This window comes from Malania oleifera, chromosome 12, assembly GCF_029873635.1.
Source record: "Malania oleifera isolate guangnan ecotype guangnan chromosome 12, ASM2987363v1, whole genome shotgun sequence".
NCBI lineage: Eukaryota > Viridiplantae > Streptophyta > Magnoliopsida > Santalales > Ximeniaceae > Malania > Malania oleifera.
Genome location: NC_080428.1, coordinates 5,361,151 through 5,378,281, shown reverse-complemented (window position 1 = coordinate 5,378,281; position 17,131 = coordinate 5,361,151). Strand labels below are relative to the sequence as shown.

At 37.1% G+C, this 17,131-nt stretch overlaps 1 protein-coding gene across 1 annotated transcript; it reads right to left on the bottom strand.

Moving 5' to 3' along the window:
- Positions 1–630: 630 nt before the first annotated feature.
- On the bottom strand, positions 631–4,599 carry LOC131143782 (uncharacterized). Its single transcript, XM_058092121.1, has 2 exons — positions 1,288–4,599; positions 631–1,188 (listed from the first exon to the last, which is right to left on the bottom strand). The coding sequence occupies exon 1, from the start codon at positions 2,765–2,767 to the stop codon at positions 1,355–1,357; it is 1,413 nt and encodes a 470-aa protein (XP_057948104.1). The 5' UTR covers positions 2,768–4,599; the 3' UTR covers positions 631–1,188; positions 1,288–1,354.
- Between the last annotated feature and the right edge of the window lie 12,532 nt (positions 4,600–17,131).

The following is a 17,131-nucleotide window of genomic DNA, read 5'->3' as shown; positions in this document are numbered from 1 at the left end:
AATATTTGTAAAGCTGGGGTGAGACACCTCTTAGTAAGGGAGATAAACTAACATCAATGTGTGACAACATGAGTATTATTGTGTTATGAACATATACTGTACATGATAAACAGTATCTGTATAAATCAAAGTAAAGTAAGAAAATTTCACACAACTTTCGTGTTTAAGGTTTTTGAAGAAGGGAAGGTTTTGATAGTGAAAATCACACATCAAGTCGGAAGATGGACACTGTCAGGTGACTATGCAGCGAAGGGTCGACTTAAAAACGGGATTTTTATGGGGTTTTGTGAAACGGGGGCTTACGAGATCTTAAAAAAAATATGGTAAACAAATTTATGGATGGGTGGGATGATTTTTACTATGTGGATCCTTTGAATAACTTACCAATGATTGCGAACGTGAATCAAACCAAGAAATTCATCAAGATCACGATAAACCAGTGCAAAGGTTGTTGCTTGTTGTTCGTCATGTGTAGATGGCTTAAGATGTTCTGAGATGGTGTAGATGTGATGGATGGATTGTGATAGATAGATATTGGATAGGTTGTTTGTCTCACACCAACTAATCTTCGAGGAGAACGTCGTAGCCTCTCGGCACTCAATCGCAAAGATCAGAACAAAAGTTCAAAGCTTTCTCAAAGAAAGAACCTTTCTTTTCATTCAATAATCAAACTTGGCTGCCTTCTAGCGTTTACAATAGTAATATATATAGGAAAGTAAAAAATTAAATGCTAAATTACCTAAACATCCCCATACAAGCATGAGGGATGACTCACTTTAATGTTCACAATTAAAACTTATTAATCACTCAATCCTCTCATAAAGTAAATACCTAACAACGCATAATGTAATTAATTAAATAAAATAAAATAAAAAAGGAAGTCCAAGCTATGTGGGGCCTAGATGTGCTGTGTGGGGCCTAGTAGATCCATGTGGGGCCTACAAGGGTCTTGATCTCAGAATTGCAAAATCACAACTCGGGCTTCTTTGTGCTGAAAAATCTTCAAGTATTTCCATAAAGTCTTGAAGTATATGTGGACATCCAGGGGCCGTCCACGTGTCACCATGTCAACGAACAAAAGGTGGTCATCATGTCGACGAAGAACATAGACATTTGGAGGTCGTCCACGGTAGTCACCATGTCGGCGAAGAATGTAGGCATCTGGAGGTTGTCCACGCGTCAAAACATCTGCAAAAGGAAGGGGTAACAAATGCCGATCCCCATCATCTCTCCCGAGACCAAAAGAATTCTCCATTAAAGAATTAAAGACGGAGTGTTGGGACTAACATTCCAAGTTGAGACAAATTAAATCTTCCTTCAAAATCCAGTTGCGCTCTGAAATTGGCTTATCTCTTCACTTAACCCAAAATTTCTGATAGGATCCAGCTCGTGTGATCATGGTTTTGTCATCCAAGATTTCCTCAATGTCATCACGGTTCTTAAATATTGGTGGTGATGGTGGTAAAGGCAATTTCTTTGGTTCGGGGGCATGATAAATGGAGAATGGAGAGGTATTACCTGTAGGGTTAGAAATAGAAGTATCTACAAAAGAAGATGCTACAATAAATGTTGTTAAGTTCTCAACATTAAACACATTACAAATGTAAGATTCAATGGGAGTATCAATCATATAAGCATTAGAACTTATTTCCTTTAAACTCTTGAAATGACCCATTTTCTTAACATATAACTTTCTTACCTTTCCTACCAGAATCTGTTTGGGATGAATACAGATCATAACCATATCACCCTCTGAAAATTCTTGTAACCTGCAATGAATATCAGCAATAGATTTATAATGTTCATTGTTCAGATTAATCGTCATTCTAATTTTAGAGTGTAGCTCATGTATATGTTTTTCAAAGGCATCAGTTGGCTCACTCACTTTAGACTTAAGTGGTAGTGGAATAAGATCTACAGGCTTCTTATTCACTACTTCAACTTGCCAATTGGTTTTGAGGTGATAAGCACTAGGACATTTAAGTTTGGTGCCTAATATGGTCCTCCAGGCTTTCAAAGAGTAACTTATGTGCTTCACATCTCTATCAGAAACAATGATTTTGGGAAACCTATTCTTGATGTCAATTTTGTTGATGCATATGCTCAAAATTTTAGCTTTCTTGAGATTAGGGACAGTAGGGCAGGTAAGTGGAACTAAATTCTTATGAACAAAGTCAAGTTCCTTCAATTCTTTCACTTGTATATTCAACTCCTCATTTTCTATCAGGTTCACACTATGAGGTGATATATAAGGCAAAGGTGAATAAGGAAGAAGGTCTGTGACATACGGAATCTTTCCCATGGGAGGTAGCTCACTCAGTGGCTCAAGAATGACATTACCAAACTCAGAAGGTAGGGATGATACTTCTAAGGGTGTTTCTTTCTCAAGAAGGGGTATTTCAGTCTCCTTACGAACATCTACCGACACTACCTTGGTATCTTGACTATCCTGCTCAAACAGCTTTTTACATATGGTGTTCAAGGATTCACCACTAGCTTCTTTCTTCTCCTTCTTATCTTTCTCACCATCTTCCCTTTCAAGTGCCAAGTTCATGGGTGCTTTTCCTTTGTCCATAAGTTGTTGGACTGGGGAATTGCTTTCTTGAGAGGTGACTAGACCTGATTGCTCTAATCGGTACTTTTCATAACTCTGAATCTGGTGAGAGTATGACTCATTGGAAGAGGTATCAAACCATTTTCCCATGGGCTCTTTACTCCTTTGCTCAAAGTTATAAGCTAAACTATAGGCATGTTTAAAGGACTCCATGTGATACGAGAATAGTTTTCTCCTCAGTTCAGGCTTTAGTCCTAGACAAAATCGGGAGGTCTATTGACTATCAACCTCATAGACACCACATCTTACAATCAGCTTATCGAATTAATTCATATATTCTGAAACAGTCATGCTACATTGATGCAAACTGTAAATTTGACCTATAAGGTGCTCTTTATAACTAAGGGGTTCATACTTCTCCCTTAATCTATCCTTCATTAAATCCCAATGCTCAATGGGTCTATCGTTTAACCTCGCTTCTTGCCTCTCAACATTTATCCAAAGGAGTTTGGCTTGCCCCGTTAATTTCATTTTTACAAACATAATCCGATGAGGGTCAGTCATCTTACACCAATCAATAGGCATCCATCCTAGTCAACAAATCTTGGAAGACTTTAGGATCCATCTACCCATCATAGGTGGGGGATTTTATCCTCATTACATCCTTGTAAGGATCACGACGGTCCCTATGGTAAGGTCTCCTAACATTAAGGTCATCAACGTCATAGTCCTCATTATCCCAATGTTGGACATAGGGCTCATGACGCTGTGGTCTCCTAGAAAGATCATCTTGATGATTCACTTGCCTTTGTGGAAGAAGGGGAGATATTTCTTTAGGAGGCATAGGAAGTTCTCTTTCATCACAAATCCTTCGACCTATGTAACAGTTACTAACTCTAGTTGCCATTAAATCATTAAAAAAAAAAAAAAAAAAAAGGGCTACTTCTCACAACAACAACTTGGGGAGGTCAATTCAACCAAAGGAGGATGAGGTTTAAGGGTTCAACTTATTCTAACCTAGCTCTAACCTAGGCTCTGATACCAAGATGGTGCAGGACAAGATGGTACACCCTAGTTGTTTATGCTCAGATGTTGTAGGGTGGGGTAGGGTGACCAAGTCCTACTTGTGTTCAACCCTCAATCAACACACACATAATAAACACTTTAAAATCAAAATTTAATAAACCAACATAAACAAAATAAATCATGCTTTATCATGCGGTCCAAGGATCTTAAAAAGGTATATAATTATATTCAAATTCAGTCCCAGGTTGTTCTTTCACAAGATAATCAAGTTATATGCCATGAACATACTCTTCAATCATTCAAGAAAATAATTCTAAGCTACCACAATCATATTCCCATGCTTGACATTCAAATATATGTTTAAACTGAGAAATTTGGAGAATCCCAAAAGCAGCTAATGGATTTTCAATTGCGAACACCCTTCGGTATTTGGGGCATAACATTCACTACAGAACTCCAAATAAGGTTATCTTGGTGTCAAACAAAAGCAAGGAAAATTTCGCACAACTTTTATGTTAAATGTTGTTGAAGATGTGGAGGTTTTGATAGGAAAAACCACACATCAAGTCAAAAAATAGACACTGTCAGGCGACTGGGTAGCGAAGGGTAGACTTAAAAATGGGATTTTTATAGGGTTTTGCGAAAATACGATTTATGTAATCTAAAAAAAAAAAAGATGATAAACAAAGTTATGGATGGGTAGGGATGAGTTTTACCATGTGGATCGTTTGAATAACTTTCCAATGATCAACAAATATGAATCAGACTAAGGAATTTGTCAAGATCGCGGTGAACTGGTTTAAAGGTTGTTGCTTGTTGTTCGTCATGTGCAGATGGCGCAAGATGATCTAAGATGGTATAGATGTGATGGATGGATTGTGATAGATAGATGTCGGATAGGTTGTTGGTCTCACACCAACTGATCTTCGAGGAGAACGTCGTAGTCTCACGCCACTCAATCGCAAGGATCGGAACAAAGCTTCAAGAGCTCCACAAAGGAAGAACCTTTTTCATTCAACAATAATAATTGGCTGCCTTCCAGCATTTACAATAGCAATATATATAGGAAAGTAAAAACCTTAATGATAAATGACCTAAACGTCCCCATTCAGACATGAGGGATGACTCACTTTAATGTTCACAATTAAAACTTATTAATCACTCAATCCTCTCATAAAATAAATACCTAACAAGTCATAATGTAATTAATTAAATAAAATCATATCAAAAGGGAAGTCCAAGCTATGTGGGGCCTAGATGAGCCATGTGGGGCCCAATAGATCCATGTAGGGCCCACAAAGGTCTTGATCTTGGAATTGCAAAATCACAACTCGGGTTTCTTTGTGCTGAAAAATCTTCAAGAATTTTCATAAAGTCTTGAAGTATATGTGGACATGCAGGGGTCGCCACGTGTCACCATGTTGGCAAACGACAGGTAGTCATCATGTTAGCGTAGAACGTAGACATCTAGAGGTCATCCATGGTAGTCACTATGTCGGTGAAGAACATAGACATTTGGAGGTTGTCCACGGTAGTCACCATGTCAGCAAAGAATGTAGACATCTGGAGGTCATTCACGTGTCAGAACATATGCAAAAGGAAGGGGTAATGCATGTCGATCCCCATCACATGATTCCTCCAGAGCACTTTCACTAGTGGGATTTTCTTGGTGCATAATTCCTGCTCTTTATAGTCCAAGACCTGAACTGGTATCTCTTCATAAGATAAGATCTCACCAATCTCCAGTGTTTCATAACTTATTATGTGAGATGGATCTGAGATGTATTTCTTCAACATGGACATGTGAAATACATCATGAATTTTGGACAGAGTTAGGGGTAACGCTAACATGTAGGCAACTGGGCAGACTCTTTCCAGTATCTCAAATGGCCCAATATACCTAGTGCTAAGCTTTCCTTTCTTCCCAAATCTCATTACTCCTTTCATCAGTGCAATTTTCAAGAACACATTATTACCCTCATCAAATTTTAGCGCTTGCCATCGTACATTTGCATAGCTTTTCTGTTGGCTCTGAGTTGTTTTAATCCTTTCCTTGATAAACTTTATTTTCTCAGAAGCTCGTTGTACCATCTCTGGCCCAATATTTTCTTCTCTCCAACTTCATCCCAATGTAACAAAGATTGACACCTCCGTCCATACAATGCCTCGTACGGAGCCATGCCGATACTAGTCTGGTAGCTGTTGTTGTAAGCAAATTCCACTAATGGCAGATACTGAATCCAGCTACCTCCAAAATCTGGCACACAGGCACGCAAGCATATCTTCTAATATCTAAATAGTCCTCTCAGTCTGTCCATCGGTCTGAGAATGAAAAATTGTACTAAAAGCCAACTGGGATCCCAAAGCTCTCTATAAGCTTTTCTAGAACTGTGACGTGAAACGTAGATCCTGATCAGAGATGATGAACACAGGCACTCCATGCTATCTGACTATTTCCTGTATATACAGCTATGCTGATCTACCCCAAGAGTAGTTAACTCTGATGGGAAGAAAATAGGCAGTCTTTGTTAGTTTATCAATGACCACCCAGATGAAGTCCTATTCATGTTGTGCCAACGATAACCCTGATACAAAATCCATAGCTATATGCTCCCACTTCCATTTGGGAATGTGAAGTGGTTGCAATGGCCCTGTCAGTCTCTAATACTCAACCTTCACCTGCTGGCATGTCAAACACTGCCCTATATACTTCTCAATTTCTCTATTCGTATTACTCCACCAGAAGGATGACTTCAAATCCCTGTACATTTTCATACTTCCGGGATGTACTGTATACAGGGAACAGTGCTCCTCTTTCCAAATGGTTCCTTTAATCTCAGCATCTGCAAGCACGCAAAGTCTGGTATGGAACCTTAAAGCTCCGTCATTTGAAATATTGAACTCCTTTCCCTGGCCACTCTACACCTTTAACTCCACATATTTTACCTAAGCAGCTTTAATTCTTTCCAGTAATGTGGGTTGTACCACCAGATTAGCGATAAACACCTGTTGATTGCCCTCTACAAGCTCCAACCCAAGTCTTTCCAAATCCATTATGATCTGATGTGCAATTACCATCACTCACACAAATGCACTCCCTAATTTGCGATTCAACGCATCAGCTACCACATTTGCCTTTCCTGAGTGATTACTGATGGTGCAATCATAGTCTTTAATCGGCTCGAGCCACCTCCTCTATCTCATAATTCACTCATTCTATATAAAGAAGTACTTCAAACTTTTATGATCTGAAAATATTTCGCACGTCCCACCATACAAATAATGTCTCTAGATCTTCAATGCGTACACCACTGCAGCCAACTCTAAATTGTGCGTAGGATGATTCTTTTTATATTCTTTCAACTGTCAGGAGGCATATGCTACAACTCTCCCCTACTACATTAGAACACATCTGAGTCCCTTCAGAAACATATCACTGTAAATTACATATTCACCATCTCCTGATGGAATAGTCAATACTAGTGTAGTGACAAGCGCTATTTCAATTCCTGAAAACTCTTTTCACAATCATCATTCCATCCAAACTTGGCATTATTCCTAGTTAGTTGTGTCAGAGGCCCTTATAGCCTAGAAAATCCCTCTACGAACTGGTAGTAATATCCTGCCAGTCCCAAAAAACTTTTGATCTCCTAAACATTCCTTGGTCTCACCCAATTCACCACTGCCTCTATCTTGCTAGGATCTACTGAGATTCCATCCCCGAATTCCACATGCCCAAGGAATGCCACTTTCTTTAACCAGAATTCACACTTCTTGAGTTTGGTGTACAACTTCTTTTCTCTGAGCATCTGAAGTACCAGCCTTAAGTGCGTCTCATGTTCCTCGAAACTCCTCAAATAAACCAGTATATCATCAATGAAAACCACTATAATCTGGTCCAAGTACTGATGGAAAACTCTGTTCATCAAGTCCATAAATATGACAGGAGCTTTCATCAATCCGAATGGCATGACCAAAAACTCATAGTGGCCATACTGGGTTCAGAATGTTGTCTTAGAGATATTCTCTGCCTTAATCTTCACTTGATGGTACCCAAAGCGTAGATCTATCTTCGAATAAACCCGTGTACCTTGGAGTTGATTGAACAAATCATCAATATGGGGAAGAGGATACTTGTTCTTAACTGTTACTTTATTTATTTCTCTGTAGTATATACACACATCCTCATCATCCCGTCTTTCTTCTTTACAAACAAAAATGGAGCTCCCTAGGGTGATACACTAGGTCTAATAAATCCTCTATCTAACAAGTCCTGCAATTGATCTTTTAACTCTCTCAACTCTACTGGAGCCATTCTGTAGGGAGTTTAAGAAATCAGTGTCGTCCCTGAAAATAAATCAGTGCCAAAGTCAATCTCATGATCGAAAGGCAGTCCAGGTAGCTCCTCTAGAAAAAAGTTTGAAAATTCTCTCACCACTGGAATATTAGTAAACTTCAATTCTTTCTTTGACACTTCCTTAACATAGCTACATACCCCTAACATCTGTGCAGGAGTAGTCTCCTCGCCTGAATGACTGACACTAATTGTGGTGAAGAATGCACATGCGACCCCATAAATCTGAACTCTTGCTCTCCAGGAGGTCTAAATATTACCTCTTTTTTATGACAGTCGAATGCTAGCATACTTAGCAGCTAACCAATCCATTCACAAGATCATATCAAATCCATGCATGTCTAGCACTACTAAATCAGCTAGTAATACTATCCCCTAAATATCTACTGGAAAGCCTCTGATTAGCTTTCGACACCTCACTACTGACTCTGTCGGTGTGGCTACTGCTAACTTGATGTCTAATAGTTGAGTTTCTTCTCCCACATAATTTCATGTACCCCATAGGACCGAATGAGTGTGTGGCCCCTAAATCAAATAAAACAATAGCTTTAACTAAAAGCATATTAATCATACCTATCACCACGTCACCAGCTGCCTCAGCATCTCCTGGTGTTAGTGTTTAGACCCGCGCCAGCACAATATTTCTCTGTTGGCCTCCTTGGGGTGCCTTGATGTTTCCTCGGATGGTCTGGGAGTAGGAACAGTACTATACTATGCATGACAATCTCGTACTACATGACCCAGTCTACCACATCAGTAGCAGACATTTCTCCCCGCTCAGCACTCTCCCCTGTGTCTCTTCCCACATATAGGACAAACTAGATAAGCTTGCTCACCTTGAACCTCTCGGCTCCTAGTCTCCTACCTCCATCCTCCACTATATCCACCTCTCCTCCATGAACCTCAGCTAGCACCCACCTGAAATCCAAGAGGTGTGGGTCTTTTCCTCTGGCCCTGCACCTCAGCACCCCTCTTCTTGCTCACCTCTGCCATAGCTGCTCTATCCATTAGCTTGGCGAAATCCTACACCTTCAACACTGCTACTTGTTTGTAAATTTCCTGCCTCAAGCCTCTATCAAATTTCCTTGCCTTCTTCACCTCATCAGGAACAATGTATGGGACAAAGCAGGATAGTTCAATAAATTTTGTTGCATACTGCTAGACTGTCCGATGCCCCTGGGCGAGGCTAAAAAACTTCTCCACTTTTGCCTCTCATGTGGTGGCAAGAAAATATCAATCGTAGAATATCTCCTTAAACCGAATTCAGGTCAGAGCTACAGATATTGGTTTTTGCTCTTCCAAGAACCTCACAACCGAACACCAACGCTCAGCCTCTCTTGTTAGTCTAAAAGTGGCATATAATACTCTCTGCTTATTAGTGCAGCGCAGTACAGTCTGTATCTTTCCCACTTCTTGTACCTAGTTCTCCACTGCAATTGGGTTCACACTCCCTACAAAATACAGAGGCTTCATTTTAGTGAACTGCTCTATAGTGCAGCTCGGATCTACTGATGGACCTCCCCTACTCGGTAGAGCTCCGTGCAATCTCAACCATAACCTGCTAAGCTACACTACGCAGAACTACGTTTGAATCACAGCCTCCTATGCTAGAGGGCCCTACACCATCATCACCACTGGCATGAGCACTGCAACCCCCATGGTCCATCCTAAAAAGAGAATAAACATAATCTGAGGACCCTATCTTCATAACATAACTAGTATATTTTATCTATCTAAAAGCTTATATCATCAATTTAATCTAATGTCCTTATTTTAAATTTAAGATTCAGACCTACAGTTTAGAAACACAATCCAATAATAGTTTACTATGGCTTTCCTGAAATCATCGCCCTAGTTAAAACAAAAAAATCATTACGAAAATTCTATTTCTAGACTGCGGAACAAAATCATAAATTCTTATCTTAACTTCCCAACATTGACTCCCTAAAATCCTAATCCACCCCATTTACTATCCTCTCAAAATCTATTCCTATTCTCTAGTATTGATTTCGTTGTTCACTAAAGTCAACAGAACCTAGCAACCTATGCTCTGATACCAAACTGTAGCGTCCCGAAAATTATGTTATATATATATATATATACATATATATATATATATATATTATCATAATAATAATAGAACTCTAATACCATAAACATAATCAAAGTCAACTCAGACCCCAAGGGAACCGAGAATACACTTGTTTATAAATACATGTCAACTATGTAGCAGAAACCATAATATACTTAACCTTATATACAATACCGAAGTTTTACTGTTTACAATACATATCTATATATATATATAGATAACCCAAAAAGGACCATAAACCTAGAGTCATCCCCAAAAATCCATCATGATCCTGACTCGACCACTTACCCCCCAACTGGGATAGTACCAACGAACTCCTCTATCTTAGAGCTCACTCCACTCGTCTATCAGGGTTCCCTGAAATATTTGTAAAGTTGGGGGTGAGATACCTCTAAGTAAGGGAGATAGACTAACATCAGTGTGTGGCAACATGAGTATTATTCTGCTATAAATATATATTGTACATGATAAAATGTATCTGTATAAATATGAGTAAAGCATATTTCAACATATCATACTATGTCATACTATAATTTGATATACATATAAATCATTTGTTATATATGTATAATACTGATATCATGCCCTAGATGGATAACTGTACATCATGAATTAACCCCGCATAATTTGGGTTGTGCAGCCTGTAGGCCGGACATAACTCTCACTGGCCTACCAGGTTAAGTCAAATGTAATATAACTACACACAATTGCCCACCCAATATGGTCCGTCCATCCTACTCTCGGCAACACTTCTCGGGTCGGCACATAGTGGGTATCCTACTCTCGGCAACACTTTGGGGCTAATCGGCCTCTAACCCAACACTTTATGAATAGTGTGGTTCCACTGTCGGCTAAACACCAAACCTGGTCCACCCATCTTACTCACCGCAACACTTCTCGAGTCAGTACCCAAGGGGTTATTCTTATCTAGCCACCAAGTTCACCCATCCTACTCTTCGCAACACTTCTCGAGTCGGCACATAGGGTTACACCATCTGATCTGGCTAGTTAGCTACAATACCGTGCTCATAACATACTTAGTCCATCAAGGATTCTGCTATCCTATAGTACATTTCATTAATAACTGTAATAATACTATTTCATGATTCTATGTAAAATCTGTCATAATAATAATATTTCTGAATGTCTGTTATAAATATATCTAGTCACGACATCTAGGCCAACTGAATATCACGACATCTATGCCAGCTGAATATCACGGCATTTGCGCCGACTGAATATCACGGCATCTGCGCCAGCTGAATATTACGGCATCTGTGTCGGCTGAATATTATAATGTATTGAAAATATTATTTCTATCCTGTTTATAGTTTTTCCTCAAAACTGTCATCAAATCATGCTTGTTCTATGAAATCATAAAATATTCTGACATACCATTATTTACAGTAAAATTTATACTCACGCCACACACAAGTGAGTACTACTCTATAATATATTATCTAACCTGGGAAAACATATTTTGCTAACAAAATAATATTAAATCTTTTTTCAAAGTTTACTCAGTTCAACATTAGTATTCCCAAAAACTATACTAAATCATATATAAATTTCTGAATCAAATACTATATATTCAATAATTAATTTTTTGAAAATACCTGACTTAATTTATCCCCTTACCTATTTTCTGAGAGGCTTGTTGAAAAACCCTAAATCACGCCTACGGCATTCAGAACTCCAAATCTCCAAATAAGTACTTAAACCCTAAAATGCATTACTTACTCTGATTTTGGAGTGGTGCCCAAGGACTCCAAATCAATAATCTACTCCGATTAAGTTTTAGAGAATCACCCTGGGATCATCGTGGTAACTTCCGATCATCAAAGCGGGATAAAACGAAGCCGGATCTGAAGAGAGAAGGAGGGAGAGCCGACTGTAGAGAGAGGAAATGAATTTCTTGCCAGAAATTTGATTCTCTGCCATATATAGGCAGTTGTCCACGTGGCTTCATCAGGGAGAGACGCGTACTCATTAATGAACCAAAGAAGGAAGTTCATCGACGAAATTGGTGAGTTCGTCGATAAACATTTTAGGGTCTGAAAATTTCCCCTCTTGGTATCTCCTCATTGATGAGACACGTGCACTCATCGACAAATCAAATAAGGGCGTTCGTCGACGAACCCTAGTTTCCCTTTTTAAAATTCCTTTTCTTTCTTTCTCTTTTCCTTGTTCATTTTCATATTATATTTCTGGGTCTCTACATAAAATATTTCCGATGCTTGCTTTAAATTAAGTTATGGTAAGGCATACCTAGACCCCACTAGGACTTAGGTCGTCACAATTGTGGTATCAGAGACAGTATAATTTTTAGGGACGTCACAAATTTGCTCTGAACTGTCCGTATGATTCTTTATGTGACTGTGTGTCCTTCTCACCATTAGGAGTCTCTATTTATAGGATTTTGGATCCAATCAATCTAATGTTGACTAAGTCAATCAACACTAAACTTTATCAATCACCATTTACTCCAAATTTTACATATTTTTCACATGTCTAATTACTAATTCTTTCTTTGCAAGTTTGAATTGGAAGCTAAAGATCGTTAGCCCATTTCTTTATTTCTTTTTTTTTCCTTTTCTATTTTTTTAATTTTCAATGTAAAATTCATTACCCTATATTTCAAAATTTCCCCTACATTTTTTTCCTGTCATTCTATCCTTGTGTTTTCAAGTTCATTTTTAGTTTTTGTATAAAATCATGAATGTTGTTTCATAACCTGTTTGTGTTTTTTCTTGCATGAAACTTGTACTTTTATAGTGAATATGCCATCTAGGATGCATTTAGAGTGAAGTTATAGTATGATTTCATAAAGAAAATGCGTCAAAGTTTATAAAATTTGCATATTTCAAGAAAAAGCATCCAAATAGTGGACTGACCCATATGTGAAGTCGACCACCCCTCAAGCATTCATAAAATTAGTTGTTCGCTACTATAGATGGTTGACCGTCCTCTACAAGTGGTCAACCAGCCTATCTAGATGCCATATTTGTTTTGGCTAATTTCTCTAAAATTTTCTGATTTTTCATGTCACTAATGATATGAAATACTCACTAGAGTGTATGGTTGAGTCTGTTGTAGTTAGTTTGATGAGGTTCCATTTTATTATAAAAAACCAAAAAATAACTTTCTTAAGTGGTTTTCAAGATATTTTAAGTGTTTTAAAGCTTTCAAAAGAAAAATTCAAGAATGAGTGCCTATAATGTGGCTTTTGGGCATTTTTTAGAAATTTTAAATTTCTTAACATGAGTTTTCAAGGTAGGTTTAAGGTTCTCTCACCAAAAAACTAAACATTTTCAAATTTTTGGAAAGAAAATGATATTTTTCAAAGTAATCACCTATGAAGTGACTTGAGGGTGGAAAAGTGTTTAATTTTCAACCTAAATTTGACTTCAAGACTATGCTTTTGCAAGGATTTTATTGAAAAATCAAAATTTTAAGAAAAATGGGGATTTTTCAACAAAAAGACTTTAAGTGTTTCAAAAATCATCAAAATGTTTTCCAAATTCTAATTTGAAGATATTTTGATAAACTACAAATGACTTGATTTCTTTTGGCAAGATATGTAGGCTCTCTGGAGGATATATAGGTAGGTAATATACAATTGTACTCTCGACCATACCGATACAAAAACCAGTAAAAACCTTTTTTTCTTTATCCTCCTCTTCTTTTTCAAGTTTGTGCATGAGTGTATATTCATTTTGGAGAGGCACGAAGTACTAGGGTCTCCATGAGGTTAAGTCCTCTACATGGACCTTACGAAAGTCTTTCCAAAAGTGATTTAGGTATGGAAAGTATTTTATTAAAAAACAAAAAAGGGGAAAGGTTGTAGTAGGTAGTTGACCAGTCTTTGCACAAAGTCAACCGACGATTGATCCAACTTATTTTTCATGTTTTAAAATGACAATTTTTTTAGAAATTTACTTTTTAAAAGGAAGATACACAAATACACAAAAAGTAAGTACGGTAACCATTCATGAAGTGGGTGCTATAGGGTCCTAGTTCTTTGAATTCCATAAAAAATGCATTGAAAGAACTTCCTTCTTTATTCACAATAGTATTCCCTATTGACACCCTATTTTGTTTGGGATCAATTTAGTCAAAATCTAAGTTAATTTAGAGTTTAATGAGCAAGTAAGGGTGACTTTGAGTTCAAGAATAGTTAATTGAAATTTAGTTTTCTCCTTTTACATTTCAATGTTCAAATCTTGCATATAGAGTTGTATGGAGCCTTAATTTCATGTTTTTATGGTCATTTAATCAAGAATAGGGTGCTTATCCTTGTTTTATTTAAAATTGGACAACAAAAGGCCCAAACACTCCTATTTGACATGCAAGGGAGCTTTTTTATATTTAGGGGCATTTTTTAGGAAAAAAAAAAAAGGAAAAAGGGCAAGAAGCTGTAACCTTGCTCTATTTAAAGAAGCATAAGGTTCAAAGAAAAAAGGAAGGTTGGAGGCAAGGCATGTTCAACACAAGAGGAGTTGCATGCTCAAGCTAGAAAGAGAGAGAGAGAGAGAGAGAGAGAGAGAGAGAGAGAGAGAGAGAGAGAGAGAGAGAGAGAGAGAGAGAGAGAGAAGGAGATTATGCTAAAATTGAAAGGATAACGCATAAAATGTTGGATTTCTTAAAGAATAAAAGCACCAAAACACAAGGTATGTTCTCTATTCTTGTTTCTCCATTAAAATCCAACGCTATTGCATGCTCACGTTCTTTTTTATGGCCAAAGGTGATGATTCAATACATGCACAAAGGTAAGATTGTTTAAAACAAGGGTTTTGGTCATGTTTCCATTGAAAGATCATTTTTATATAGCTTAAAGATATTGTTATCTTTCCTAGGAGGTCATAGTTAGGTCGAGGAGGAGTGTTTTTGGGTGTTTTAGAGAGAGAGTGGTAGAGGATAAAGGACGCTAGAGACCTTCACTGGCTGGAGAGAGAGAGAGAGAGAGAGAGAGAGAGAGAGAGAGAGAGAGAGAGAGAGAGAGAGGAGAGTTGGAAGATGTTTTCTACGTGCATGGGGCATCAAAAGGGTAGGAAATAGATCAATTAAGGTTCCTAGGGTCAAAATAGGTAGAAAAATAGGCCAGGGAAGCTCTAGAACACCTAGAATTCGATCGTTGCATTAGTTGTTGGCAACAGTCAACGATAGAAGTTACAACTGTCTTTTCTCGAGTTTTTGGGTGATTTTTTGGTTGAAACGGTTCTTGAAATTGAAATGAGTTGAATGGAGGTGATGATATTCAATTGGAGGTTAAATGAAGCGATAATAAGCTTTTGAAGTTTTAGGGTTCTAACGTTGTTAATGAGTCACCAGAGACAAGCTAGACTAGTAACTCTAGTGTCTCTTTATTGTGTGTTGTGCATACATTGTCCACCCTAAATCGCTTGGAAAGTCAACCTATCTAGACGAACCGGTTGATTGATTTGTCCATTTTATTTTTTATTAATTATTTAATTTAATTTAATAAATCTATTTTAAATTTTGAAAATTCATAAAAAAAGTATTTTAATTGTAAAAAATAAATAAAAAAAAGGTAGCCTAAAAAAATTCTATTTATTTTAAAAATGTTTTCTTAATTTATTTTATTTTATTTATTATTATTATTATTTTTCCTATAATTTGATTGTTACTAATTTAAAAATATTTTCTTTTAGGTTTTTTGTTTATCTTTCTATTTAGTAATTTTAGGGAACCTTTTTACTTTTTTAACATTTAGGGATTTTTAGATTAGTTATTTTCTTCTTAAAATTTTGTATTAATTTTTCTTTTGTGTGTGTGCGTGTTTTTTTTTTTTTTTTTTTGGAGTTTTCCAAGTGTTTAAGTTGATTTTCATCCTAATTTGAATGTGAGTGTTAAAGAATGTAAAATACCGAGCCTCAATGCACCCAATACCTTATTTTGTGTGTTGTTATCTAGTTGTGAGTGATTGAATGATTGATTTGTGTTAGAATGTAATACCATGACATTCGTAGGAGGCTTGTTTAGAGGAGTTCACGTTGGTTTAAATTGCGTGCATGCCTTCCATGATATATGTTATCCTTTTGTTATGATGTGACTAGACTTGTTGTGGAATGATGCAGGATTTCTCATTTAAATTTGGAATGGATTGAATGTTTGGAAACTTAAAAACATTTAATCTTAATTAATTAATACGATGATGGATCCCCAAAGAACATGTTATTGCTCTTCATGTTGTTCTTGAGGTGAGGGAAGTCTTACAACATTGACAAGTTACCCAAAGGTTGTAAGGTGAACAATATCAAGGCATGGTAAATAAATTCAATTTAACATCCCCTTCTCATATTTAAAACCATATTGCTCTGTGTAAGACATGGTTGTATGTATGTTTAAGAAAGGATGTAATTTTACATTTAGAATGCTTTAACAAAATGTATTGTATGATTCATAAGATGAAACCATTTTGGTCAAGGTCACAAAACTTAATTAATTAATTCAATGATGGATCCCTAAAGTACATGTTATTGTTTTTCATGTGGTTCTTGAGGTGAGGGAAGCCTCACAACTTTGACAAGTCACTCGATAGTTGTGAGGTGAACCAATATTTAAAGGAAAAGTAACCTAACATAACAAAGATTTAAAAATTGGTTTTGATTAATGTTTGAACATTCTGAACTTATTATGGTATCATTCAAAAGGATGGGTATGGAGGGGGTCCTAGTACCTTCCCCTCACATAACTAAACTCTTGAAAACAGCTCTAGAACATAAACTAGAGACTATTGGTTCCCTAGACCCTAGGATTAGTTAGAGACCAATTAAACCATAGTAATTAGGTGAACTTAGCCACACTTAGACAAAAAAGGTTAGTGAAGTGCTAGATAAATGACATTTAACACATTTTTCGGATAATCATCCCTATTGGAGCTTTGGATCTTGGTCTACACGTGTTGATAGCTTGGTGACTCTGTTAGGGGCATTAGGGAATCAAGCCAAAAGATAAGTTAGGAATTGTTCAAACATTAAATCAAAACATGACCTTTCAATTTTGTATATAATTATTGATTGGTTGCTTTTCATGAATGGGGGTATATGTCAAGGGTGATGTGACGTGCACACATGTACAAGCT

Bases quoted from the DNA above. Each gene is read 5' to 3' on its own strand.
- LOC131143782 (XM_058092121.1), bottom strand. From the start codon at position 2,767: ATGGAGTCCTTTAAACATGCCTATAGTTTAGCTTATAACTTTGAGCAA.